At 45.2% G+C, this 27,915-nt stretch overlaps 1 protein-coding gene across 2 annotated transcripts in view; it reads right to left on the bottom strand.

The window, feature by feature from the left end:
• The window catches only part of SEMA3B (semaphorin 3B), a 71,393-nt gene that overhangs the window by 21,585 nt on the left and 21,893 nt on the right, over positions 1-27,915 (bottom strand). For both annotated transcript variants that reach the window (XM_080996440.1, XM_080996439.1), the window contains 3 exons: positions 13,229-13,369; positions 4,907-5,064; positions 2,588-2,650 (listed from right to left, as the gene is read on the bottom strand). In XM_080996440.1, coding sequence (XP_080852566.1) covers positions 2,588-2,650; positions 4,907-5,064; positions 13,229-13,316 — 309 coding nt within the window. In that variant the 5' untranslated portion in view covers positions 13,317-13,369. The remainder of the gene's footprint in view (positions 1-2,587; positions 2,651-4,906; positions 5,065-13,228; positions 13,370-27,915) is intronic.

Genomic DNA, 27,915 nt, shown 5'->3' with positions numbered 1-27,915 from the left:
TTGGGACTTTTTGTTTTCCTGCCCTTTTGCCCTGATGGATAAAGCAGCCTGAATATGGAGAGCTGTTGACAGGGAGAGAAAAGGAGACAGGGAACCATCAGAGAGAGGAGTGGGGAGAGGGAGGGATGGAGAGAGAGAGAGAGAGAGAGAGAGAGAGAGAGAGAGAGAGAGGTGTCTTGCTAATGCCTCTCCTCCTCCCACCAGCTGCTTTTCAGGAAGCCCCACAGCCCACTCTTGTTCAGTAGCGCACAGAGGTGCTGATCTCCCCACCCCTCTTCAACAGGGTCAGTGGTGCTTGTGTCCAAAACAAAAGCTGGGGAGGAGTGGCTGAATATAGCACTAAGCCTCGGGGGCTCAGCTCTTGGCTTTGCCGATGCGTCTGTGGTGCTGCTACTGCATTGTCACTCGCTCTTCAGCCACAGTGGTTCTGCAACAAATTGCCTCTGCTTCAAACAAGAGTGATGGGACACAGAGCAGCTCTTGTACAGGCACTGGTCCTGGTTCCCCCACTGCAACATCTTCCTGACTGTGGCCGTGTTGCTGAAAACTCCTAGCTCCATTCACTTTTGGCAAATGAGCCATCTCTCTAGGCCTCTTTCCTCTATGATGAATAAGGGCCATCGTTCAGCGGGAGACCACATGTTTAGCATGCATAAGGTCCCAAGTTCAAGGTCTGTAATGTAGGTTCAGCTGGGATATAGCCCTGTTCTCAAAGCCTGGACAGCCACTGCCAGTCCCTGCAATCCAACGGTGGATAACCTGTGGTCAGACAGGTGTTACTGGACTCCAACTCAGCCAGCATGGCCAATAGTCAGAGATTATGGGGTTGTAGTCCAGTAGTACTTGATGGACCACTGGTTCCCTACCCCTGCTGCAGACCGAGCTCAGCTAGAGGGACCAATGGTCTGACTCAGGAAGTTGCTAATCCTTCCTTTGCCTTGTTCAGAGAGTTGCTTTCAGTGTCTGTATGCACATGCATAGAACACTTTTGCCTGATTCCACACTAGGCTATTGTCCATCATGCAAATAATTAACCACAGGAATTAGGTCATCATGACCACATCACACTTTTTCATGGCATTCTGCACCAGGTCAAAGTACCAACAGCAATTCATAACAGTGCATAGTGCCGGAGTTCCCTTAAGGATGGCAACTTTCCTATCCCACAGCCCATAACCGGAAGCAGAGGCACGTCTCACTTCCCCTTGTGGATCTATGTGATGAATGGAGAAGGCAGCTGCATGAATGACACAGGTCCTATTACTGCCACATCAACCCCATCAGCTGTTGAACTATTTGCATGGATCCTCAACTGTGAGGATCTGAAGGACTGAAACAGCGCACTCAGGGCTCACCCAGCCTTTCTTCTGTGCCACTTTCCAGCCACAGGGCCACGCTTAAAAAAGCTCCATGTTCAAGTGTTTTTGTTTTGTTCTTTTGTCCCAGCACTTTCCCTAGGCAAACCCCCATTTTACCAAATGACAACCTGCGGGGAAACCTAATTGCAGTTTGATCCAATTCTGCAGAAAAACACAGGTTTTCCCTGGGAAAGTGCCAGGACAACCCCCCCCCCCAAAAAAAACTCCTGCTTGGTAATGGAACTTTAAAGCACAGAAACATGGCACAAAAAGAAGCCTGGATGAGTCTCCAAAATTACAGTTAGCTGGATGTGCCCAAGGTCTTAGTCCTAAAGCCCACAAACCCTACCTCTCTTTCAACCTTCTTGGGCGAGGGCAAACTTTGCTTACATATGCTGTTTCAGGGCTTAGAGCAGTATTCTAAACAGAGAGTATTCTAATCCAAGGGGGAGACAGGCTGCCCCTTTGTCCTCTCGTGCCCTTCACTGGAAGCTGCGCCAAACAGCCTCAATGGGAACTTCCAAGTTGACCAGGCAATCCTGAAAGAAAACGGTGACCCAAGACTGCTCTCCAAAGCTAGGGGAGATAAACCCAACAGCTCACAAAGCTCACATTGCTAGGCTTGACACAGCACCGCTCCTTCCATGGACAACCTGTAAGAATTATAGCTAAGGTGACCGAGACCCCTTCATGCTGCTGGCCCAACGTTATCAAGGAGCAAAATCTGGCGGTGTCCTGGTTCATCTCTGCTCCTGCCAAAATGGTGGGAACCCTCCTCTTATCTCCTGGGAGGTCAGGATGGGTCACAGCTAAGCAGGAATCTCTTAAGTGCACCAACCGGTCCCTTCACAGCAACATGACTCCCAAGGCCTCCTGGGGCCTCTATCCAGGGCTGGGGCATGATGGTGCTGTCTGCGAGGCCAGGGAGAGACAGAGAAAACAGCAAGATACTCAATGAAAACAGCAAGATGCAATGAAGGGTCATGGGTGAATTACTGGGAGGGGGAGGCTGCAATCACGTATCAGTTTTGCCTCAGCTCATCGTGGTCGGACAACTCAGAGAAGTCTCCATGCCCTGCTTGATGAGGAGTCAATTGAAATGTTCGCTCTGGAAAGCAAGCAACTCACATCGCGTTTCCTGATGCTCCTTATCCTCCTTTGTTTTATGCCCCAACTCACATAGGGGCTGAGCAAAGGATTTTCCCTCCCCATCCAAATGGGTCACTTACATTGATGTCTTTTCCTGCCCAGTTGCATTCTTCCCTCCATTCCACAGGCGCTGGCCAGTAAATCTGTGAGAACAAAGATAAGGCAAAGATCATTTGCCAAAATATTTTTGTATTTTAAGAAATGGGCTCCTAGCATAGTCATTCATCACACTTGAAGTTAGTCAAATGCTGCTAAAAATGCTGATAGTTTTTTTGTTTTGTTTTTAACCAACCCTTAGTTGTAATGCTCCTGGCTTCCTTTACTCACTGTCCATCACCTGTCTCCTTGGTATTTGAGACTTGACACAGGCCTCCATCTTTTCTGTGTTTTGAGCATATTGTAAACATTTGCTTGGTTCAAACTACATTATATTAGGAGACTTTTAAGTGGCATTTTAAATTCCTTTAAACTGCCGCTGTTTTAGGGTATACTTTTGTCGCCAGAGTGTTTTGTTTTGATTTAAAATAAAATAAAATTGTATGGTTTTAATTATATTTTTAAAGTTGTCTTTGCCTGGAAAGGTGGTGTATGAGGATTTTGAATATATAAACAGAACAAATAAATAAACAGGAGCCATAAGGCCCACCGCTGGCTTTGTACATTTTTCTACGTCCCATTCAGGGGCAAGGGGGGGACCTCTGGTGACAAAAGTATACCCTAAAACACCAGCAGTTTAAATTAAAATGCCACTTAAAACTCTCTTAATATAATGTAGTTTGAAACAAGCAAGTGTTTACAATATGCTCAAAACACAGAAAAGATGGAGTCCTGCGTACTTCTGGGAGAAAGTCCGAAATATATTATACCGCTACTGAAAAGGCCCTGTCTCTAGTACCTACCAGTCTGCTGGCTCTTCACAGTGGGCAGGGCCTTAGAGGCTGATTTTAAGGCCTGGGTAGGTTCATGTAAGTGATGAACTGCAAGGTTGATATTCCAGGGCTAAGCTGGGGGATACTTTGCATGCCAGGAGTCACTGCAACCGAATTCCTTGGATCTGTGTGTTCCACTATTCTGGCCCTCATTCTACTGAGTCTAGCTGGAAGTAGTGCTTGCTTCCAGAGCATGTCATGAGCTTTGATCCAATGATCCTTGCAAATGGGAACAATGCCACACCCATATACCATATACTACCCTGTACAGTGGTACCTCGGGTTACAAACGCTTCCGGTTACAAACCCCGCTAACCCGGAAGTAGTACCTTGGGTTGCGAACTTTGCAACCCAAGAACGGAAATTGTGCGCCAGCGGCATGGTGGCAGCAGGAGGCCCTATTAGCGAAAGCGCGCCTCAGGTTAAGAACGGTTTTGGGTTAAGGATGGACCTCCAGAACAAATAAAGTTCATAACCCAAGGTACCACTGTAGTAAAGGGAAAGACAGCCTGTAAGCCTTTTGCCATGAAGCTTTGTACATGTTGAGGAAACCAAACCTGACCCACAAGACCTGTTAGTTCACTGTGTGTAAAGAAAACAGACAGCAGAGCAGACAGCCATTTTGTGTCACTAAGGAATATCAGGAACTATCTTGTTCTGAGTCAGACCATTGAGTCATCTACACTAACTGGTAGTAGCAGCTCTCTAGGATGTTAAGACAGGTAACCAGTGTTGCCTGTGGATACTAGGGAATGAACTTCTGCATGCCAAGCATGTGCTCTGCCAGTGAATTATGCCCCCTCTTCCAGCCATACCGGCAAAAGAAGTGCAAATGCTCCAGGAGCAGAGGGTTGGCGGTGGCTGTATTGTGCTCCCAAAGAGTTTCCCCTGCTGGGCTAGGAATGCGGCTTTCGTCCACAGCCCAGCGGTAAGGGCGTCAGCAGCCTCAACCCACCCTCTTTCCAACTCCATTAACAGGGAAGTTTATTACAGAAGATTTCACGGAGGAGTCTGGAATGCGGGATCCGTTGTCATGACGAGCGAGCGGGGAAATGGCACTACTAAAGGCTGAGGAGCAGAGGAGGGAGTTGAAGAGAGAACATAATAACTCTATGGATTGCATCCAATATTGGTGTCCTACTCAAAGCAGATCCATTGAAAATACTAGACATCATTATCTTCTGCCCATTAATACCAGTGTAAGGTACAACCCAATGTCATCATTTATTTTAAATGGGTGGTATTCAGCTAAGTTTTACTTATTGAAATGAATGAATGTAACTTAGTAGGTTAATTAACTTCTGAGTAAAGCTTGGTGGAACACCACCCAAAGTTTCCATATTGTCCTTCAGTTCAGAATTTCTGGGGTGGTTTACAATAACAGGTCTGAGTCTGAGAGGGAAAAAGACATGTCCAGATACCCTTGCCCTATTTGTGGTGGGAAGCCCCAGGCAAACAGAGCCAGGCTACCTTCTTGTCCTGCTTGCTGATGTTGTCTAGGCTCAGGGAGGCCAGGTAGTTTTTCCCACCCACGAAGAGCCGTCCCCTCTCTTCATCCAGCAGCAGCGAGTCGTAGCAGCAGGAGCGCTCCAGCTCATAAGTGCGCAGTCCGTGGCGCAGTCGCAAATCTGGAGAGGAAAAAGGAGGGAGATGAACCACAATCGCTTGCGTGTTACGCACAACTCCATCTGCATTCGCAAAGTTAGAGAGAATGAGCTGGAGTCAATTGAATACAACATAAGGCACCTAAGCGAAGTGCAAACAATTTCTGCTTTTTAAATTGGTTTTTATTGTTACAACTGCATTCAGGAGTTGAAAGGAGAGGCATAAATGCTGAAATAAACAAACAAAGCTGCACTCTGTTAAACGTGGCCATTTCCCTATTCCAGAGGATGTTTATGCAGCTTAAAACAGTTATGGCTTCCCCCAATGCCATATTGGGAGCTGTAGCTTGTTGAGAGTGCTGAGAGTTGTTAGGAGACGCTTGTTCCCCTCACAAAGCTACAATTCCCAGAGTTCCCTGGGAAGAAGGATTGACTTAAGCCACTCTGGGAATCACAGGGGTCTCCTAACAATTATCAGCAACCATAACAAGGGATATGACAACGGTTGTACTGGAGATTTAATAGAATTAGATTAACAGAGAAGTTGCAGGAGGAAAGAAGTTAACATAAGGACCCACAAAAGGGAGGAGGGAAGTCCATGGGAATTTATGGAATTCTCTTTTTGTTTTGGTTGTTTGACAATTGTTTGTAAACTCAAAAATCTGAAAATTAAATTAATTTATTTTTTAAAAAATTCTCAGCACCCTTAACAAACTGCAGTTCCCAGAGTTATTTGGGGACTGTTTAAAGTGGCATAATGCTGCTTTAAATACAATGTGTGGATATGGCCTGAGTTTATCTGAGAGATGGCATCCTTAAAATCCTCTTCCTGACACTCCCTTGTAATCTGAAGGCCTCTGATAGTCAAGGATACTGGGATATCCGTTCTGCTTATGTGATGACATAGTTATTATGACTGTGCAGCCCATAAAAGCCTGCTATATGTGTGCAGCCAGATAAGGGAGTCCTTCTCCTACTCCAAGAAACTTTCAGTCTGAACAAAGAGAAAGGTGTGAAGAGCTCAGAGGCCTAGAGGGAGGGCCTTGTCTTGGGCAAGATCACATAAAGGTCATTTGTAGAGCCAAGACTTGGAACACTGGTCTCCTGTCAGTTATGCTAGTGTCCCAATTACTCTTGTCTGTGTGGGAGATTTCCACACCCATTGCTTAGATGCCAGAGAGCTGCATAGGGTAAATCACAATTAAGCCCCATCTTACTTCTGCATATTTTGGAGGAAATGATAACCATCATTTATCCCTTGAACTTTGTGGCCAAGCAACAACATGGAGCTACTATTAACAGAGACATGATAATGGACCTTCACCCTTATCACACAGATAAAGATGTGCAGCCAGTAGGAAGCTGTGCCTTGGTTTTCGAACGGTTCCAGGAGTCAAACAGACTCCAAGAACAGATTAAGTTTGACAACCAAGGTACCACTGTACTAGGTGGTGGTGGTGGTGAACAGATCTGAAAATGCAGATCTGCAGCCCCAGTGCTCCAGTAGATGCTGCTGACGTCTGGAAATGCAGGTGGTGTCCTGTAGACATTCCCAAGCCTCAGGTTTCTGACGAACCTACTCTGGCTGCATACCATTCAAGCAGTGAGCGGGGAGTAGGCTGGGTGGTGGTCGGGGGGCTTCTGCCGATTTCGTCTTCCCACCCTACCCCCACCCTGCACCCCGTCTGTGGCCTGTGTCCTCTTACACCCACCTTTCAAGCCCGCTCCCTGATCTGTTCCACCAGCTTTAACAGGTTAGCAGCCTCAACAACAGCGTGACGTTAATCTCCCAGCACAACAGGCATCTGCGCAGAGAAAGGGCCCTTTCTCTCTGCAGAGAGCCTAATCGGCTTTCGGCAGCAGGAACAAATAAGCCATTGTGGAGAAGGGGAAGAAAGTGGCTGGCAGGGGAGCAATCCACCCGCTAATGAGCTGCTGCCCATTTCGGGTGCACAGGGTGCGCAGGGTCCAGAGGGAGGTCACGGCCTGATCTGCAACCCCACCCAACCCCCCCACTCCATGTTCCTTGGCTTGAGTCTGCTTGAGATATACATATTCTTCTAGTCCAGCAGCACCAGACAAGCAACATGGCCTCCTCTCCATGCCATCTCCCTCCTCTGTGGCTTGGTATTGACCTCTGGCTGGGCCACAGATGGGCATGGAAAAACCTGAGCTGGCCTGGCTTAGCACAACTGCTTCCCCTTACCTAGTTCTAGTCCTGCATGTCCCTTCCTGGCCTATCTGCTTTAAACACAGAACCTCCAAGTACCCCTATTTTCCAGGGACAGTCCCAGATTTACAGGAGCCATCCCCGTTTCTGATTTGATTCCAGAATGCCCCACTTTTCCTTAGGATGTCTCTATTTCATCAGAGAAATGTTGGAGGGTATGGAGTTATGTGACCCCCCGAGCCAAGGAGATAAGTAACTATACAGCCTTTGGAAGACATCTGAAGGCAGCTCTGAATAGGGAAGTTATTAATGTTCAGTGTTTTATTTAGTTTCTATATAATTTGGAAGCTGCTCAGAGTGGCTGGGCTAACCCAGTCTGATGGGGTATAATAGAATAATAATAATAATAATAATAATAATAATAATAATAGAACAGGATGCCCCTGTTTTCATCAGATAAATGTTGGAGGGTATGTAAACAATGACTACTCAGAGCACAGAACTGGAAAAGACTTGAACACCTACATATCTCACAATGGCAACACAATGTATGGCCTTGTCTGAAAAAATGACAATAAGGGTGCATGCCCTGAATAGCGCATCAGATGTGGACAAAGTTATCACATCAAAATATGGCACCCCTTTGCAAAATATTTGAATGAACACTGGCAGCCACCGACTTCACATGCAGGCTTACGGCAAAAAACGACACGCTCTTTTGATTGTAGCTTGTTTTTACTGATTTTAATACAGTGGTACCTTGGGTTAAGAACTTAATTCGTTCTGGAGGTCTGTTCTTAACCTGAAACTGTTCTTAACCTTAGGTACCACTTTAGCTAATGTGGCTTCCCGCTGCCGCCGCGCGATTTCTGTTCTCATCCTGAAGCAAAGTTCTTAACCCAAGGTACTATTTCTGGGTTAGCGGAGTCTGTAACCTGAAGCGTTTGTAACCTGAGGTACCACTGTATTGTATTTTTACATTGTTGTAGCCTCCCCTGGGGCTTATGCTGAAGGATGGATAAAAAAATCTTACAACAATAACCATGGGTTGCATGTCCCTCCACTGACATGAATGGGAGTGTCTCTGCCATCAAGGAGTTCCACATGTGCAATGAAGCCGCAGAGCCCACACCAAAGTGCTGGGTTTGGTAAGAGAAAAAGCTAATGAGCACAGTCTTCACAGGAGAAAAATCAGGCTACCCTGGACTTTTCCTCTTGTTGGTCCTGCTTTGAAAGGAGGCTTCATTCTCATGTCCCTGCATTGATCATTTAAAGTGAAATCGAAATTGTAGTGAGCTTATTGACTGTGACCTTCAAAATCTACACATCTGCTTCTCTTTGCATAGAAACACGGCTCTGCACCTGGCTTGCCAGCAAGGCAGCCAGCCACACACCTGTGTGTTCTACCTGTATGTTTACATTTCACCTCTCCTCCTCATACTCTGCAGAGAAAGGGAATGAGCACACAGAGGAGGAAAGGGAGTGCAGGAGTGTGGCCGGGAGAGACAAGGAAACACTTTATCTAGCACCTTCTTGAGAACTGGTTTTTAATCACATTAATCCCTGGTGAACTGATAAACTGGCCAGCTTGCTTTCTCTGTCACTCATAGGAAATTCAGTAGAGGTTTTTATGAAACAATAGGTTGAAAATAAAGATGTCAAAGAGGATGGAATAAAAAGAACTTTGTCTTGTCTGCCTGGGAAGCAGAAATAGCCTTTTCCACTGTTTGGCATATTTTTAACTGCAGCACATAGTTATTTTCATATTGTTTTGATGCTAAGTCTCCAGTTTTAGATATTTTAGGGTGAGGCTGTGGAAGTTTATCTGGCTGGTGGGCTGGATCCTCACCTTCCTATCTCACATGGGCCATTTGGACAATTGGCAGGGCCACCCCTCTGACATCAAAGGGGCTTGCTGTCAACAACAATTGTCTATGTGGTGCTGACAGCCAGCCTTCGCTTTGTTCATTTGCAGGTGTGACTTGGATTCAAACTGCACCTGAAAATAGACATTTCCCCTCTGCACTCCAACAAAGACCATCACAAAGCTGGTCGGCGGGTGGAAATTGTTCAGTTGCAGGAACTGTTTGGATCGAAACCACCCGCAAAGAGACAATTTCAAAGGCCATCCCTGTCAGAATTCATCAGCGGGGGTCACTGCTGTCCGCCCCACTTGCCAAGGAACAATAAGAAGTGCACTTTAAGCTCCCAATTGCTCCTTTGCAGCTGCATATTTATCTGCCGCACACCGGGCATCACATACGACGGCAGGTGGACACAGTTTGCAGGGAACTGTCTCTTGGGGAAGATTAAGACCCAGGCTGGGCCTAATGAACCCTGTCATCTGGAGGTTCCCCACTGCTGTTTAAGAGGTGAATGGTGCTGGTCAGTGAGTGGTCAATGACAGCAGTTGCTGCTGCTTGGGGGCTGAGGGATCAAGGAGGTCTGGTGAGCTTTGCCTGGTTTTGGTTGCACCAAAATCACTAATGTGTCCCCTCTGAGGATGGTGGTAATGTTGGTTTTACCATGGTTTGCTCTCCTGTTTGTCAACTGCCCTCCCCAGGGGGAAAAAAGCCTGGTGTCATTGCTGTCAGTTTTTAGGCATTCCTACACAGAAACTCCCATTTACCAAGGCCTTTGTTTTTTTCATTGAGGTCATACCGCAGTATGATTTCCATTTGGTTCGTTGTTTACATTCTTTAATTGGGTGGGTAGGAATGATCTTTTTTATAATACTGTTGCATGAGTGACTTTGTTTTTAGATCAAAGTTGGCTTTTATTGCCTTTCTTGATGCTTTCCTTGTAAATGTATTGATGCTTTGTGTGTATGTTACGAAACTATAAGTTGCTTTGAGGATTTTTGTGTGTGGAAAGCAACAAATAAATGAGGATAGCATTAATAAGAATAGTAATAAGAATACAGTGGTACCTTGGGTTACATACGCTCCAGGTTACAGACTCCGCTAACCCAGAAATAGTACCTTGGGTTAAGAACTTTGCTTCAGGATGAGAACAGAAATCGTGCTCCGGCAGCACGGCAGCAGCGGGAGGCCCCATTAGCTAAAGTGGTGCTTCAGGTTAAGAACAGTTTCAGGTTAAGAACGGACCTCCAGAACGAATTAAGTACTTAACCTGAGGTACCACTGTAAGAGCAAACACTTCCAGAATGCTCCAAAAGGAGTGCCTGCATATCACTCCCTCAAAGCAACCCAACTGCTCTCCATTTTTTCCCTGTACCACAAACACTAGGGGTGTGAAATGTGTGGCCCCTTATATATTGCTGCACTATGGCTCCCATTATCCTTGCTCATTAGTCATGCTGGCTGGGGCTGATGGGCGCTGGGAGTCCAACCACTTCTAGATGGCCACATGTTCCCAACCTCTGCCAAACACAGTGCCCTTCTATTCCCACAAGCAGAACACGCCTTCCCTTTCCTTCACAATCCATGTGACGCACTGTTGCAAGGACTTGGCCATGAGCATTCAAGGACTGACTTCATAAGGGGTAACTCGGCAATTAAAGCTGCAGCCTAGCAACTTTAGAAATCATTCAAAAGATGAGATGTTCCAACATGTCATTAGGTTTGGCCAGCTGCCAAAAGATAAGAAAGCGTGGCCGTGTTTGAGAAAGAGAATAAATTTTGGAAGAAATTTCCCTAAAGACTGCACCTGTGCTAGCAACTCCGACTAGTGCCCCACCAACACTGCTGCCATCAGTGGTAGAAAAATCTGATACTAGTCTAGTCTGGCTCTTAATGCATTAGCGCTGCTTTGTCATTGTAAAAGGGGGTGCCAAAAAGAACCCTACCAAAGGATAACACTTTGGTAGAATCCATTCATCACCAGAATAAAATGTACCCAGTGTCCATGACATCTGCTACATCCTAGGAATCTAATGCTTTATTGAAGAAAACCTTGCGTTTGTAAGAAAATGTTTGAAAATTGTGAAGCATGCGGCGTAGGCCCAGAAACTAGCAAATGTATGATGATTATACAGCCTCATTACTAGATGTTTCAACAATGAGTGACACAATTTGTCGGATCTGCTTTTCCTTAAAAATCAAGCAAATGCATTAGACAACTTTCTGTGGTCCATTCCAGGGCAACGTTCTATGATACCATCTCTGAGTGCATGAGAGAATTTCTTCCCCTCTTAGCGAGAGATGCTTTTGTATCTTATTTCACATAAGTACAGAGTCTATTTATCATACTAACGGACTATCTAATAGCTAAAACACTTCCAGTTACTTGAAAAGAAGCATTCTCAAACACTAACAGGATATTTTAGTCCCTGCTCATCACTTCCAGCAGACTAATGAATGGGGCATGTTTCACAGAATCATAGAATTGTATGGTTGGAAAAGACTCTGAGGGCCACAGCTGTGTGCACGAGTGTGTGGCGGAAGTTGGACTTTGTCTTCCACCAATAGGCTGCAAGTCCATTTTGCTGTTGACTATCTAGTAGTTTTTGCTGCTTGTTGCGATTCTTGCAAAGACTGCTGACCTATTATTATTACCATATTTTTCCATGTATAAGATGACATTTTTTTCTGAATTTTTTTGTGATAAATTGAGGGTCGTCTTATACATGGGTTAATATGCTAAGTAAGCAAGGGTTGGTGCTGCGGCAGTAGAAGGGAAATGTTGTCTTATACATGGAGTCGTGTTACACACAGAAAAATACAGTAATATTATTAATTTGTATACCATATATATGTCCAAATGGCTTCTAAGCGGTTTGCAACTATAGAAAATCCACACATGAAATTAAAATATGCCATAACAATTCCATCAGAGCATTAAACCTTCACTAATTAAAATACATAATAAAAAGCCTGTTTCATTCAGCTAGGGGCTCTATATGTTTTTAAGCAAGAGTACATGCTCAGGATTGCTTAAAGTTTAATTTATATGCCTTAATGTTAAGAAATCCTGATCATGCTGTCTTACTTCATATATTAAAATCCATTGGTGCATCACAGGGGTTCTAGATGAAAACACACAGAGAAATAGTCCATTCCTAAGCTATACAATCTGAGTATTTTGGTTAACAGCCTTTTAATATGTTTGTTAGCCAATAATCGGTCTAGTTCTTTATTTAAAAAAATGTACTTGTACTGTTGACCATTATCAAATATTTATCAGATTCTTTCTGGTCATTTAAAACTTGTAAAGTACTAGCACGGCCACTTAATTTGTGGTGTTATATAGACATGAACAAATGTTCTATTTTGGCTTCCCTCCCCCCAAGTGTTCATAATTAGCCAGTCCTTATGCATCTCTTTCCTAAACTTGAAAGAAACATATCCCCACAACATATGGGATCAGAGGCAGACCTCAGTGACACCAGCACATGAATCTGAGGCAGTGTTGCAAACTTAAGGAAACAGTCTCTAGCTACACATGAATGTGAAGAGGAAGATGAAGAAGAGGAGGAGGAGGATCCATTTTCATTTCACTATTAAAAGAACAGAACTCTTCCTGATTTGATAGCAACAGAGTGTGCCTTTCTAAATGCCCCACACTTCCTTACTCCTAGTACGGGCTGGACACTGAGTGCACCAGCTACAATTTGGAGCATCAGGATAATAATACACAGCTCTCCATGACCTTGTGTGTCTCTGTAAATATCACTTGTTATGTTATAGGAGGCAGGTAGAGCCCTGAAGGAGTGGCAAGGTGGGCATCATAAGAAGGAAACGCTCAGAATATAACATATACATAGCTGTCACATCAACCCCTTCCCTCCACAAACATAAACTCTGCTTCTCTGCTTACTACCTCAAAACCTGTCTTTCTGAGATTTGCTCTATGGAAATACATTGTCCATAACATCCTATTGATGGCCCCATCAGCTATGGAGGACTGCCCATTCAAAACCCTAGAGATCCCCTGTAACACCCATTCCTGGTTCACACTTCCTCTGAAAATGTTACACGTGTGTGTGCGCGCGCACACACACACACACACACACACACTTCTCATGCATCCTCTCTGTTGGTTTGATGTCCGCCTTACTATGAAAGGAGAGCTTCAGACGCGGATTGGTGCTGGTAGCCGAGGCTCCATTTCCAGCCAGCAACAGGAGCACCAGTGCCTGGATCATAGCAGCAGCTGCCTCTTCTCCTCTGCAGGCGGTGGACTCTGAACCTCTGGCAGCTGAAAGGCGGAGAAGCAAGAGTGAGATTGTCTGCCAGATCGGGTTACAACAGCAGCCCCCCCCCCCAGCCCCTGCAGCATAAGTGGGAGAAGGAGGAGCGGGGGAAATCCTCAGTCTGCCTTGGAAAGGGATAGACCCATCTAAACAGCACTGATCTCCACCCAGACCCACCTGCTGGCTTTCTGCTTGTCAGGTTGCATCCAGAAATGCAGCCAAAGTTCTCCACCATGGTGCAGGCCACTGTAGCACAGTGGTTGGAAGGCTAGACTGTGGCCCTGGAGGCCTGGGTTCTAATCCCCACTCAGCCATGGTGCTACTGGATAACCTTGGGCCAGTTATGATCTCTACGCTTAATCTACCTCACAGGATTGCTATGTTGCTATCTGTTGATGGATGGCCATCCTGACTCGGCCCCAGACACACTGACCAGATGTTTGGAAGCTGTGGCTGGATGGTTACGTGGGAGCCGGCTGAAGTTAAATCCTTCGAAGACAGAGGTCCTCTGGCTGGGACGGGGCGATATGGGATTGGGGGGGCAACTCCCATCTCTTGCGGGGGTGCAATTAGTGCCAGCATCGTCCGTTAAGAGTTTGGGTGTAATCTTCGATACCTCCCTCTCTATGGAGGCGCAGATTACAGCTATAACAAAGGCGGCATTTTTCCATCTCCGCCAAGCTAAGCAGTTGGCCCCTTATCTCTCGCCCTGACCTAGCCACTGTGATCCACGCGACGGTCACCTCCAGACTGGATTATTGTAACTCGCTCTATGTGGGGCTGCCCTTGAGACTGACCCAGAAACTCCAGCGGGTGCAGAATGCTGCAGCGAGACTCCTTATGGGGTCTTCGCTGCGAGATCACACTCATCCGGTACTATACCAGCTGCACTGGCTCCCGGTGGAGTACAGGATCAGGTTTAAGGTGCTGGTTTTAACCTTTAAAGCCCTATACGGCCTAGGACCCTCGTACCTACGGGACCGCCTCTCCTGGTATGCCCCACAGAGGAACCTACGGTCTGCAAATAAAAACATCCTGAAGGTCCCAGGCCTCAGAGAGGTTAGGCTGGACTCAACTAGAGCCAGGGCTTTCTCGGCTGCGGCTCCAATCTGGTGGAACGCTCTGTCACAAGAGACTAGGGCCCTGCGGGACCTGACATCTTTCCGCAAGGCCTGCAAGACAGAGTTGTTCCACCAGGCCTTTGGTCAGGGCCCAGCCTGACTCCCTCCTCTGGCAACCTGCACAGAACTTTGCTTAACGGTTGCCATTAATTTGATTTTAATTAATTTTTATAATGAAATGTTTTAGAATGTTGGATTATTTGATTGTTTGATTATTTGTTTGTTGTTAGCCGCCCTGAGCCTGGCTTTGGCTGGGGAGGGCGGGATATAAATAAAATTTTTTATTATTATTATTATTATTATTATTATTGGTATAAAACTGGGGGGGGGGGAGGACTTCCACAACTGCTGGCAAAACGTATTTTTCTGTATTTTATTTAGCTACTTTATGCAACTCTCAGCCCAAAGCCCTGGTATGCCCCTTCTAATCATAATTTTCAAGATGCACTTCTGACCTTCTGGTTTCAGATCTGTACTTCTTGGTACCATTAAGTACAGAACTACATGTCATATTTTGGTGGCGAATCAATGACTTATACAAGGATATGAATGCCAAAACGGCTGCTAAGAAACCGCTTAAAGGCCATTTTGGTATGTGAGTGGTTTATTGATTAGTTAATTCATCAATGTGGCCATGACATGAACAGCACCAGGATTTTACAGACAGTAACTCAGGGCTGGCACTGAATGTGTGAACACTGTCAGTGGCTCAGGGTCAGGGTCATCAATACAAGAGAGATGGCGTCCTACTTAGATCTCGGTACAGAATACTATTTCCCTGTTTGGGCACTCCATCAAATGGTCAAAGCAGTGATAAGAATGTAGGGAACTACTTTTCCTAGTGGATAGCAGTAAGATGTCCTTGACTTCAAAACAAAACAGAATCTTGTGGTACCTTAAAGGCTATCAAATGTATTACAGTATAAGCTTCCCTGGACTATGATTCACTTTATCAGAGTTTCCTAGCAAAAACAACAACAGCAACGTTAAACTGCCCCCCCCCCCGGCAATTTGTGCTTAGTGCTGCACTGATCTAAGAAGGCACCCAGTGCCTATAAAACACAATATGTTTCCTTGTTATAAGATGTTTCCCACACCAAGATAACATATGTGAATATGCCACTGGAAAGCGAGATTGGTCATTTGCTGTGAAGAGAAACCTGGATTTCATAACCTTGTCATTCACAGGATTGCAGAGGTGCTGATCACATGGGATGCATAATCTACTCCTATAATAATCTGGTGAGAGGATTCATGTGCAAATGGTTTGGAAAACTGAATGGATTCCGAAAATCTAAGTAATTATCAGCCAGCTGCTAATCTCCCTTTCCTGGGCAAGGTTCTTGAGTAGGTGATCATGGACCAGATCCAGGCGCTCTTGGGGGAAACTGATTTTCTAGGGGCATTTCAGTCAGGGTTTTGGCCCAGAAACTGCTTTGGTCGCCCTGTACGATGACCTCTTGTCAGGAGAGAGACAGGGAAAATGTGCCCCTGTTAGTCCTCCTTGACCTCTCAGTGGCTTTTGATACCATCAACCATGGTATTCCTCTGAGAGGATGTCCGAGTTAAGGGTGGGTGGCAGCATTTACAGTGGTTCTGGTCCTACTTGGATGGAGGGGTCCAGAAGGTGTTGCTTGGGGAGTGTTCTTTGGCCCTGTGGAGCCTTCAGTGTGGGGTTCTTCGGGGGTCAATTTTATCCTCTATGATGTTTAACATCTACATGAAGCCGCTGGGTGGGGTTATCAAGAGGTGTGCAGTATGTTGTCAGCAATATGCTGATGACACACATCTTCACTTCTCCTTTGCATCTGCAGGTGAGGCAGTGGATGTGCTGGCCCACTGTCTTGCCCTCGTCATGGACTGGTTGAAAGTCAACCAGGCCTTTTGTTCTTATTTTTATTATGTATTTTGTGTTTTTTATATTGCAATTTTATGTTGTGAACTGCCCTGAGATCTACAGGTATAGGGCGGTATACAAAATTTAAAAATAAATAAATGTGAATGGGCCTTTAAGTCCTACATTCTAAACTGATACCTGCATTACACCTGCTTTGAGGTTAATGAATGACACCACTCTGAAGAATGTCTCTCTTGAGTTCCATGTGGTTTACTCCAAGATAAGTGAGTACAGGGTCACAGCCTCCAGTCAAACACTAATGAGATTGGAAGTGTGGTCCAATAAATGGCTACAGCGCACTAAACAACAAGTGCTAAATCCTAAACCCTCTTACCTGGGGGTAAGCCCCATTGAACTGAACGGGACTTACTCCTGAGTAGACCTGTTTAGGGCTGCAGCCTTAAGTCTTCCTTATAGCTCATTAGGGTTGGCAACAGGGGACTAGGAAGAGCAGCTTCTACTGTAATACAGTCACACCATATAAAGAAGTGATCTCATACTTGTGGCTTTGGGAATCTGTTGTGCATTTGCTTAGCACCAGCCATGTTGTCTTTGATTTTTCTTTTACTTTCAGAATCTACAGACGTTTAACGTTGTGTTCATAGATGTCCCCTGATGGCCTCTGAAAGGGTGGGAAGATCATCGGCCAGCTTAGCATCCCATGCAGTCCCATCAATACTGCATAAAAGGGTTCTGTGTACAGATTCTATATGAAAGGGAGAAGGGAGCAGGAAACCCGTTCCTCATCCCAAGCAACAGTGGATGTGGTGACAAAGCAGGAATGAAGAATGAAATGCTCCATTCAGCTTTTCTCTGGGTGCGGAGAGAGGAGAGAAGGGTGAGGCAAAACTACAGGACAGTTGGGCTTCCACTGTGGTAAAGAGGCATATTGTCCTGAGAGGAAAAGAGTATGATTCAGATAAGGAGATGCTATGAACAACTATGATTTGTTTTTGCTAACAAAAGGAAGCAACATCTCATTCCAGCAAACTATGACACCCAGGCGTATAAATGAGATTATGGGCACTTCCAGATGACGTGTTTATGTAACATTCATCCTGATTAGTTTGCTGCAAGGTTAAATGATGTTGCATCAAGCAAGCGTTATCCCACACTTCCCAGTGCATTTCCCTGTCACTTTCTTTATTGCTACAAAAACAAAGAAACCGGGTCTTTAGGGGAAACATGTTGTGTTGTGCAAGATTTCCCAATTGCTACAAAAACAAATAAACCAGGTCTTTAGAGGAAATGAGTTGTGTTATGCAAGATCTCCCAATCAATTGCAATTGTGCAGCCTGGATTTTCCAACATGTAACTGAATCCTGCTGAAACTGTGACAGTCTGAATGTCCACTTAACGGCATCTAACTGTATATAAATTCAGTCAGTCAATCAATCAATCAATCATCTAAGCAACCAGACACCTATTCGTTTCTTACTAAATAATAAACTTTTCTGCAATTGCAAAGAGGGCAATTGAACCCAGCTTGGGTCTTTATTTGGGATCAATGAACTGTCCAATCCTTTGACCAAGGAGTCTCCCCCACCCCCTCCACCAGGACCTGTACCTCAGTTTTGGGGAAGGCAAAAGTTACTGGCTGCTTTTGTTAACCTGCTTCCAGCTGGAGGGATTGGGCCATTAACATTCTGCCCCAGTTGAAAGTTTAGAGGGGGTGGAAAAACTATTCAGGGCAAGCTGCTCTGAAGGGCATCAAGGCCTCCAAGACACTTGATGCCCAAGCATTTGAGCTTCACACAAAGGGCTCTGGCAACCTATTGTGATGAGCAGCTCATAAACCCAGACAAAAAACCTACTCAACTCTCCACCCATCCCTAAGGGTGAATATGGCTTTTCAGCGAAGAAGTGCTATCTGTTGGCATGACAACCAAGGTCAAAGTATCTCAGGGGCTGTTATTCACATTTGAGGCTAACTTTGGTGCATCTCCCCATCTTTTCCCTTCATTTCGCCTCACCTCAAGCAGATGCAACTTGGATGATTACAACTGCATCATCCATCAAAATAGGGCATCCTAACTCAGAAGCAGAAGAACCCTTGGGGCATTTTATGCCTCAAACAAAATTATGCTGCTTTCATTTCGCATGTTAAAAACTGGTGTGGTTCCCTTCTATTAATCAGATTGCATTGCAGAGGGTTGGACTAGATGGCCCCTAGGGTTCCTTCCAACTCTATGGAAAAAAAATAATGCTAAAAATCTTGATTAGGTTGCTCTTAAATAGGAAGAATAGAGATGAGCAGGGATGCTCTTTGCAACTGGTAGCCCAGGATACCTCTTCCCTTACCATCGCTAGGGGTGGGGTAGACCTGGATGCAAACAGCTAAATAAATAAATATGAAAACAAAACCAGATACAAATAAACTGCAATTGCTCCACATCTATCTTAACGTATTAGGAGGAATCACTCTGCCCCCAAATATAGCTAGACATTACAGAAGCAGGAAACCTTCTAAGTGTATAAGCTACAAGTCACAAGAGTTTTCAAACAGATGTCCTCTCCTTTTGCTCCTATCTGCCTAGTGTCCTTCCCCCCAGACACACAAACCAATGAACACTCCTCTTCCACATCCTATCATGATTTCAGTCTTGTTTTCCCAAATGCCTAATTCCTTCTTCATCCTACCAAGATATACCAAAGAACATTACAGCAGCCTGATCAATGGCCCATCTAGTCCAGCATCCTGTTCTCAAATTGGCCACCCAGATGCCTGTGGGAAACCAGAAAGCAGGACCCAAGGCTCTGGTATTCAGAAGCATCACTGCCTCTGACGCTGAAGGCAGAGCAGAGCCATAATGGTCATTAATGCTTTCCTTCTGAAGTTCAGAAGCCTCAGAGGCAGCCTACCTTGGGCCTGCAGAAAACATTCTGCTGTTGTTGTTCCTTATTCCACCTCCTGGGAGAGACTATAGTGATGGAGCACCCATGTTCTTCATGGATCACAGGTTCAAGTGCTGGCACCATATTTTATTTTTTTTAAGGGATCAGGGAAGACTAAAGTCTGAGGCTTTAGATAGCTGCTTCTTATCAGAGCTGACAATACTGAGCTAGATGAACAAATAGCCTGAGCTGATGTTAGGTGGCTTCCTATGGGGGCACATCAATATATCCTATGTGTGTGTGTGTACTGCTGAAGGGTTTCATCAGTGACTGACTTTGGACGCCACACCTTCTTCAGCTCCTCCATATTTGTTCCATCTGCAGAGGGAAGCTCTCTGAACCTGTACCAGCTCTTCACTGCACTTGTGTCTATCATTTCTTCCTGTGATTTTATGTGCACTAGAGCTGTCTGTGTTCTGAGCTGGGAAAAGCTCTATTAAACTCTGAGGCTATTGTAGGTCCAGTGCTGGAACAAATTGTTTCAGAGCTGCAATCTAAAGGCACACCACAAGACCGGCATTCCCGCTTCTCACTGTACAGATGGTCTGATCAGCAGCCTGTAAGGATCTCTTTTCCCTCTCTAGCAGATACCAAAAGGCAATGCTTAGCACAGACCCCTCACCCATCCACCTCCAACATCTCCATTTGCCAGACCTTGGCAGCTCCATGCATTCTGCATATCAATAGACTGGGACAAATAAGCCTCACTGGGAGATGTTTCTGTGGCTTATTCTGTATCTAGTATATCCCTTTGCAGCAACTCTTTCTGATCTGAGAATATTAAGAGATTATGCAGATTCAGTCACTGTCACAGAAGTGGATAGTCCTGTAATGCAATGCGTGGGTTGGGAAGAGGAATGTTTTCATAAATACTTTTGGAATGGCTGAGCTGACTGCAGGAATTAAATATCATGCTGATGTGTGGTAGTTACAGAATAATACAAGTATAATGTGCAGTTCAATATACGTCTAACATGTTTAGGGATAATTCAACTATGATGTAAAGCCGAGAGGAGGGTTTTGCGATAGACAGCCTCAGTTTTGCCTAGTGCAGGGGTTTCTGAACTGTGGTCCATGGACCACAAGTGGTCTGCAAGATTTGTTCAGGTGGTCTGCAACTTGTCTGTAAAAATACAGTTAAAAATCATACAGCACCTAGCACAAGGCATTACAATTGCTACAACAGGCAGAAAAATCTATCAAGACCTTCAGCAGTTTTCAAGTGGTCCATGGTGAAGAAAGCTTGGTAGCCTAGTACAGTGGTACCTCGGGTTACAGACACCTCAGGTTACAGACTCCGCTAACCCAGAAATAGTACCTTGGGTTAAGAACTTTGCTTCAGGATGAGAACAGAAATTGTGCGGCGGCGGCAGCGTGGCAGCAGCGGAAGGCCCCATTAGCTAAAGTGGTACCTCAGGTTAAGAACAGTTTCAGGTTAAGAACGGACCTCCAGAACAAATTAAGTTCTTAACCCAAGGTACCACTGTATATAAAAGCAAGAAAGTGGGATTCTAAAATGGCCTTCAACTAGCCGCGTTACCTGAAGGATCATCTCCTCCAATCTAGACCTGCCTGGACTTTGAGATCATCTGCGACTCTTCTTCAGCAGCACCCACCAAATGAGGTTTGGCAGGTACAAAGGATAGCACCTTTTCAGTGGTGGCACACCCACTGTGGAATGCCCTCCCTAGAGAGGCTTGCCTGGCACCTATGTATATTATGGTCCTTTTAGTACCAGGCAAAGACTTTAACAATATTTCCTAGGTTTTCCAATCTTAAAACCTTTTAGGGGTTTTTAGGTCATAGAATTGTAGAGTTGGAAGGGACCCCAAGGGTCATCTAGTTCAACCCCCAGCAGTGCAGAAATCTCAACTAGATCGTACATGACAAAATAGAATGTTTGGGATATTCTTGGCGTCTAAAAGATTTGTGACATTTTAGTATGCTCTGAGCTTTGTTGCACTGATTTGATTTCCCGATGTTTTATTTTTCATGCATTTATAATCTTGTTTAATACTTACTTGCTGTAATTGTTATGGGAAGCTGCCTAGAGAACTTACGTTATTGGTTAGCATTTAAATAGTGTAAACAAAGAAATGCTGTTGCCGCCCCTGCTGCCAGCTTCCTGTGCTACTCAACACATAGAACTAAAGGTTTGCTTTAAACCCACACATTTACCTGACGCCCACTTAAAGCTAGCCACAAAATACTTCCTGAAGCAGCAAGTTCTGACACTACTTCCAAAAATTTAACAATTGGTCAGTCTAGGATTCTGGTGAGCCTCAAGGAGAAAGGAATTCCACAAAATAGAATATTAGCGTAGTGGTTTAAAATAAACTACACCTAACACAGGTAATTAGACAGCCCTCCCTGAAGCTTGACAATCCTAGTCTTGACTGGGGGGAAATGCCAGACAACAGAGATGACAAGGTGTCCTGCTCCAACCAGGTCAGGACACAGTTTTGGGGCATCGGCTGGTGTAAACCACAAACAGGTCAACAGCAGACTAATGTGAGAAACACAACAGAACAGGTCAGGATCAAAGGGAAATCAATAAGGAGAGCCCAGGTGTAGCTGGGCTCAAAGCACATTGAAGCAGTCCGGAGGCAAATGCAATCCAGCAAACAGGGTCTTCAAGAAGAAATCCAGAGGTTAGCAGCACAGGAGGTCATTCAATGGTAGAGCAGAACAGATAACATCAGTGATGGGGAACCTCAGGCCCAGGAGCGAAATGTGGTCACGCAGGCCCTGGAATTCTCTCCCCAAACCATGCCCCTCACTAGGTCAGCCCCTTCCTATGGGTCCTGCTCTGAGCCCTCCGCAAGAGCTTTCATGTGGTTGGAAGATGTCCCTGGGCTGTGATAACGCCTCTTGTCCACCTGGATGGAGGTAAGTAGACATATAGTCTATGCCTGCGTGGAGAAACCAGAGAATTTGGCATAGCTGAAATGTAGCCTTACAGTAGGTAAGAGTCATATCCATTTCACTGCCCACTTTTGCTTCGAGCCTCACCGGCCACTGGCATATGGCCCCCTGACTGTTCCACACAAGGGCCCTCAAGCAGAAACAAGCATGGTGCTCCTGAACCTGAGAACCAAAAGACATGCCAGTCACCTAAGGGCTTACACCAGGCACCCCCAAACTTGGCCCTCCAGCTGTTTTGGGACTCCAACTCCCATCATCTCTCGCTAACAGGACCAGTGGTCAGGGATCATGCTGGAGGGCCAAGTTTGGGGATGCCTGGCTTACACAGTCTGGCCTCCTAGACCCCACCCAGGACCAACTGCAAGTGCTTAACCCTGCTCTCCAGGAAGAGAAGGGATTACTGTCAAGTACGGTAGACCATTACTCACAAGTAGTTCCAATATTTGGGGCTTTCAGGCACACATTCTCCTTCTCTGGGTAGGTGCCTGGGATTTCTGGGAGGCACTTCAGCCTCTCCTGCTGACTCAGAAGGTGGCTCTTCTGCTGCAGTTGTTGGAGACCCACCTCAAGGTTTCTTCCAGGGCAGTCTCTGGAGACAGGCCTGGTCAGGTTCCCACCTGAATGCTAAGATCTTTCTGATCAGTGCTGGGACCAGCAGCACTTCTTGGACTTCCCTTGGGCTATGGATGGTGTTGGGGCTTCATGGGAGGAGTCTAGGGGTCAGGCTAGGGCCCAGAATGGCATAATGTGCATGGATGATACATTATGCATAAAGAAGCACTGCTCCTTTGAAAAGCAGAAAATCACTGTTACAAGTTAATGGAATTTTCCGCCTGTGTGCGTCTATGTGTACAAATAAAGCGGAGAAACATTTAAGGCAGGAAGGCAAGCAAAGAAACAAATTAAGAGGCCTTTAAAAGGAGAAAAGAAGAGAAGAGTGCAAGAGAGCAAGGAAAAGAATGCCAAATGTAGGGAGGAGGGTTGGGTGGGAAGCGTACAGTGACAAAGAGAAAAGCAAACAATAGGAAGCCAGTAAATGAAATTAATATCCTGGCCTCTTTCACACACTGCTTTGACAGAGCCATACAAAGGTCAGAGGCAGCACTTTGGGTGGAACGGCTGGCTGTTAAAGAAGCAAGAAAAGGCTGTTCTCCCTTGACTCCTGAGAGCCACCTGCAGTCTTCACCTGCAAGAATAAACTAATCCCTAAGACCTAGCATCCCTCTAGACTGGTGTTTGTCTTTTGTGGGTATATTCTGCAACATGACATGGATGCAGTAAAATTGCTTTAGCGGTTGTGCTGAACCATCTGCACATCATTTCACATTATTTGTTGTTCTGCAATGCTTCCCCAAGTTATTATATGTTTTGGTTTTTTGGAAGGGCACTCTTGCTCTACAGCGCAACAGGAGTGGGACAAAACAACAGCAACCCAATAACATTTGTGGTCTAGAAAGTTACAGGATTTCAGCAGGAAGTTACAGGACATACACTGATTGGAAATGAAGCAGCACATCTGTCCCAAACCTATTGCACATACAAACAGTGTTGAAAGTGTGATCGTGTATAACTGCCCTGATGTCCTCATGAGTGCAAATTGTAAAGAACGCACATGAAATTTTTTTGGGTGAGATCTTATACCACCCCTGGTCAGACCAATGGTCAGTCTAGTCCAGTAATGCCATAATCCTGTCTAAGAGCAAACTTTGGTGATTGAGTGCCCACCAGATTGGGAGAGAAATGAGGCAACCCCAAGCTGAGACGGTACTTTCTATATACTTGGAGGACTTACCTTACATTAAAAGGTAACTGAAATTTAAACCCCCACCCACCAAAGTGACCAGAACAAGTAAGCTTCCATCTCATAAAGATGGTGGTGTGTCAGCTGAAGGGGGGAACAGTTAAGGAAACTGGGGTTGGGGTGGAGATAATTGGTTTGCTCAAGCCCCCAAGTGCTTTGGGAAAGGGCCAATGCTCAGTGGTAGTGCATCCTCTTTACATGCAGAAGATCCCGGGTTCAACCCCTGGTGTCTCCAGGAAGGGCTAGAAGAGGCTGCCTGAATCCCTGGAGAGTTGCTGTTGTTCCGAGTCAACAGTACAATTAGGAGCTAGACATATACCACAAACTCTTGATTACTGACGTGTCTGGAAACCAGTCTCGCAGAGTCTTGACAGGGATCTTTCCTGCTTTGTGGTGGTTGACGATTTCACATCAGTGAGCCTACTATGTGCAAGGCATGTGCTCTGCTACTGACCTATGAGTGTTAATAGGACACTATAGAGAGTGCCCTATCTCCCCCCTGCCTTGCTCTGAGCCCCCCAGTAGATGATCAGGGTTTCCTAGTTGATCAAAGCCAAGGGAAGCTGCTTGTCTAGAGTCTTGGTACAGTGGTGCCCCACAAGACGAATGCCTCGCAAGACGGAAAACTCGCTAGACGAAAGGGTTTTCCGTTTTTTGAGCTGCTTCGCAAGACGAATTTCCCTATGGGCTTGCTTTGCAAGACGAAAACGTCTTGCAAGTTTGTTTCCTTTTTCTTAACACTGTTAATACAGTTGCGACTTGACTTCGAGGAGCAACGCATAGAATGCAGTGTACATAGTAGCCTTTTTTGAGGTTTTTAAAGACTTTGGTGATTTTTGAAGCTTTTCCAAAACTTCTTTTGCAGCCATTTGGTAAGTTAAGCTTTTAAAACTTTTTTGGGGGGTTTTGGATTTTGGGTTGGGGTGTTTGGAATTCAAGGACTTGGTGCTGGGGAGGGGTTTGCAAGAATCTGGAAGCTTGTGTTTTTTCTGCATTTTTATGATTTTCTGTGACCATTGGGCAACTCTGCTGTTTTTTTAAAAAAATTCTGGGTTTGAATTTTGAAATGCTCTTTACAGTATGTGTGACTTTAAAGAGCACTTAATAAACTCTTGTTATACCAAATTTGGCTTTGTTTGAACTTTTTTTGACCATAGGAACGCATTAATTGATTTTCAATGCATTCCTATGGGATTTCGTGCTTCGCAAGACGAAAAATTCGCTAGACGAAAAAATTCGTGGAACGAATTAATTTCGTCTTGCGAGGCACCACTGTAGCTGGTATTTGAATTACTGCTCTGAAAGCAATGGCTACATCAGGGGTGGGAAGCCAGTGGTCTTCCAGATGTTGTTGGATTCCAGCTCCCACTGGCCCCAGCCAGCATGGCCACTGGTCAGAAGCATGATGGGAGTTGTAGTCTAACAACATCTGGAGGGTCACAGATTTCCCATCCTTGGGCTATATCTTTTCTAGGCCGTTATTGATTGAAAGATTGCAAATGTGTTGTTGCTGTTAGGTCTTTGACTCGCACCTATGACTCATCAGCACAACATTTGGGCACAATCTATAGACAAGGTCCAGCTCAGCTCTCTTCTTAGGCCAAGCCCAGTCATTGGGATTGCATAGATGTCTCCAAGGTTAATGTAATCCACTGTGTAAAAGCCAAAAGCAAAACTACAGTGCTTTCCTCCCTGTGTGAAAAGCAAGGCTGCCAGCCAAGCTCCCAGCAAAGAGAGTGAATTCTGCCCCTTCCCCGCTTTTTCCCATGTCTTTCTATTTACTTCAATCCTTTTTTAACATTTTCCCTGAATGAATCTTCCCCAGCCTGTTCTTTTCATCAAGACATGGCCACCTCTGAGCCCATTTGTCTTCTGCAATTATTCCCCTGCATCTCTGGCAATTAAGCGATGCCAGATTCCTAAAGCAATTATGGAGATGTCGTTTGAGCCCAGCTGTAAGGCAGGGAGGGTGATTTTCTGGTGACTGCTCCATGGTTGGTGGGTCAGCTAGTGAACACTGCTCAGACATCAGGTGAGAGCACAGAGCTCCCTTTCCAGGGAGTTGGTTAAGTTGCATAGGAGAAAGTGAAAAAGGAAAGAAAAAAAAGAAAGTTCCATCCCCTCACAAAGTTGTTTGTTGTACTATGGTTTACCTGGGATGGGGGTTGCATTAAAATAGGACCTGGCCGCAGCTCCTGCTGAAACTTTGTTGGGGAGATTGCCTTGGAGAATATGCAGTGGGCTCTCCAAAGACTTGCACACTCAGGTAGGATTGCCCAGACTGGATTTCTGGGGCCTGGAAGTGAACCATGTCTTTCCTATGAGCAAGAATTCCTTGCAGTCCTAGCCAAAGCCAAAACTTTTCCAAACAGAGCATTCTCACCACCCCAGCAGGGAAGGGCTTTGTTGCAGTGATTGCTGGAGGAGCCAGTCTTCCCTCCCAGCAGATGCCTAATTAGAACATATTAAAGTCACTGCACTGCAGCAAAATAGAAGCAGAGCAAGAAGGGGGGGGCACGCCACTCTGTGCCGCTGGGCAAGGGGGCACCTCTTTTTGCTTTGTAGTGAGAATCCCCATATTCATTGGGCTGCAAAAGGCAGCTGCCCTTGAAATGGGAAGGCATGCGTAATTATTCCAGGGAAGAGTCCAAAGCAATAGACTCCTATTATCAGTCTGGAAGACCAGTTAGAATGCTTCTTATAACTGGGGCAAATAATGGCAGGATCACTGGGCATTTTTCAGTGGCTGCTGGGATTCTTGCAAAAAAGCTAGGTGGACTTACATGCATAAGCAGGTATGCAAAGGATGCTAGTGGCCGCAGCAGGGAACAAGGGAGAAGGGGTTTGGTGTTACAATTAGTGACTCCTTTGCAGCAGTTGAGAGCACCTCATGACACCATATTGCTTTGTAAACTTTAGACATACTGGAGGACCATGGCAATTCTAATTAAACAACAACAACAACAACAACAACGTAAACCATACAAGTCAACCCACCTCTGCCTTACAGTATGAGGGCAGGCAAAACATGTTTATGTGCTCAAAAACATTAACCCAGTAGAGACCAAACTGCAAGACTCCTCTGTTTGATTTGGAAATTTGGCACAATGAATCACAGCTCAGATCAAATGTATTGCAGAGCTCAATATGCATACACCATTTGGTGCAAGTTCCTCTTAGGTGCTCAATTCCACATCTTTCCATTAACAGAATAAGCAAGTTAGCAAGCTGGCTGTAAGTTGCTAATGAACCAGGAACTTCACAGCCCATTTCTCTTGGCCACTTTGCAGCAGCTCTGCAGAGCTGCAGATAAAAACTTGAAAGTAATACAGTATGTGGGGAAACACCATGAGCCAGATCTGTGGCTAAGGCTGCAATCCAGAGCATACTGAACAGAGCTCCCATGAATGAAGTGGGGTTTGCTTTTGAATAAGCTTGTATAGTGCCTAATGATTTGTAGTATAGGGTAAGGACATATGGAATCATAGAATTGTAGAGTTGGAAGGGATCCTGAGCGTCATCAAGTCCACCCCCCAATGCAAGAACATGAACTAGGTCATACATGACATCATTTCACTCCCTTTTATAAAATAGGCAAAAATCTGCCTAATTTTTATAGATTGCAGAATATGCTTTTTCTTAGTGGAGAGAATGTGGGTTCTCTTGACACAGAATATTGATGATTTTAGCATGGCTCTGACAATAACAAATCGGTTTTACAGAAGGAGAAAATAACTAATAATATTTACTTCCCTACTTGAACTGAATTCATTTGCTGGTGAAAGAAAGTAAGCAGGAAGGAAAAGACCCCTGAGAAACGTTGGTGTTAGCCTTAACAGTCAGTGTCATTCCACTCATTATTAGTAGTAGTAATACCCTGCCCATCTGACTAGGCTTCCAGCGAACTATAAA

The sequence above is a fragment of the Podarcis pityusensis genome (genome assembly GCF_964106645.2).
Source record: "Podarcis pityusensis genome assembly, chromosome: 2".
Lineage (NCBI taxonomy): Eukaryota > Metazoa > Chordata > Lepidosauria > Squamata > Lacertidae > Podarcis > Podarcis pityusensis.
This window is presented reverse-complemented; position numbering and strand designations above follow the sequence as displayed.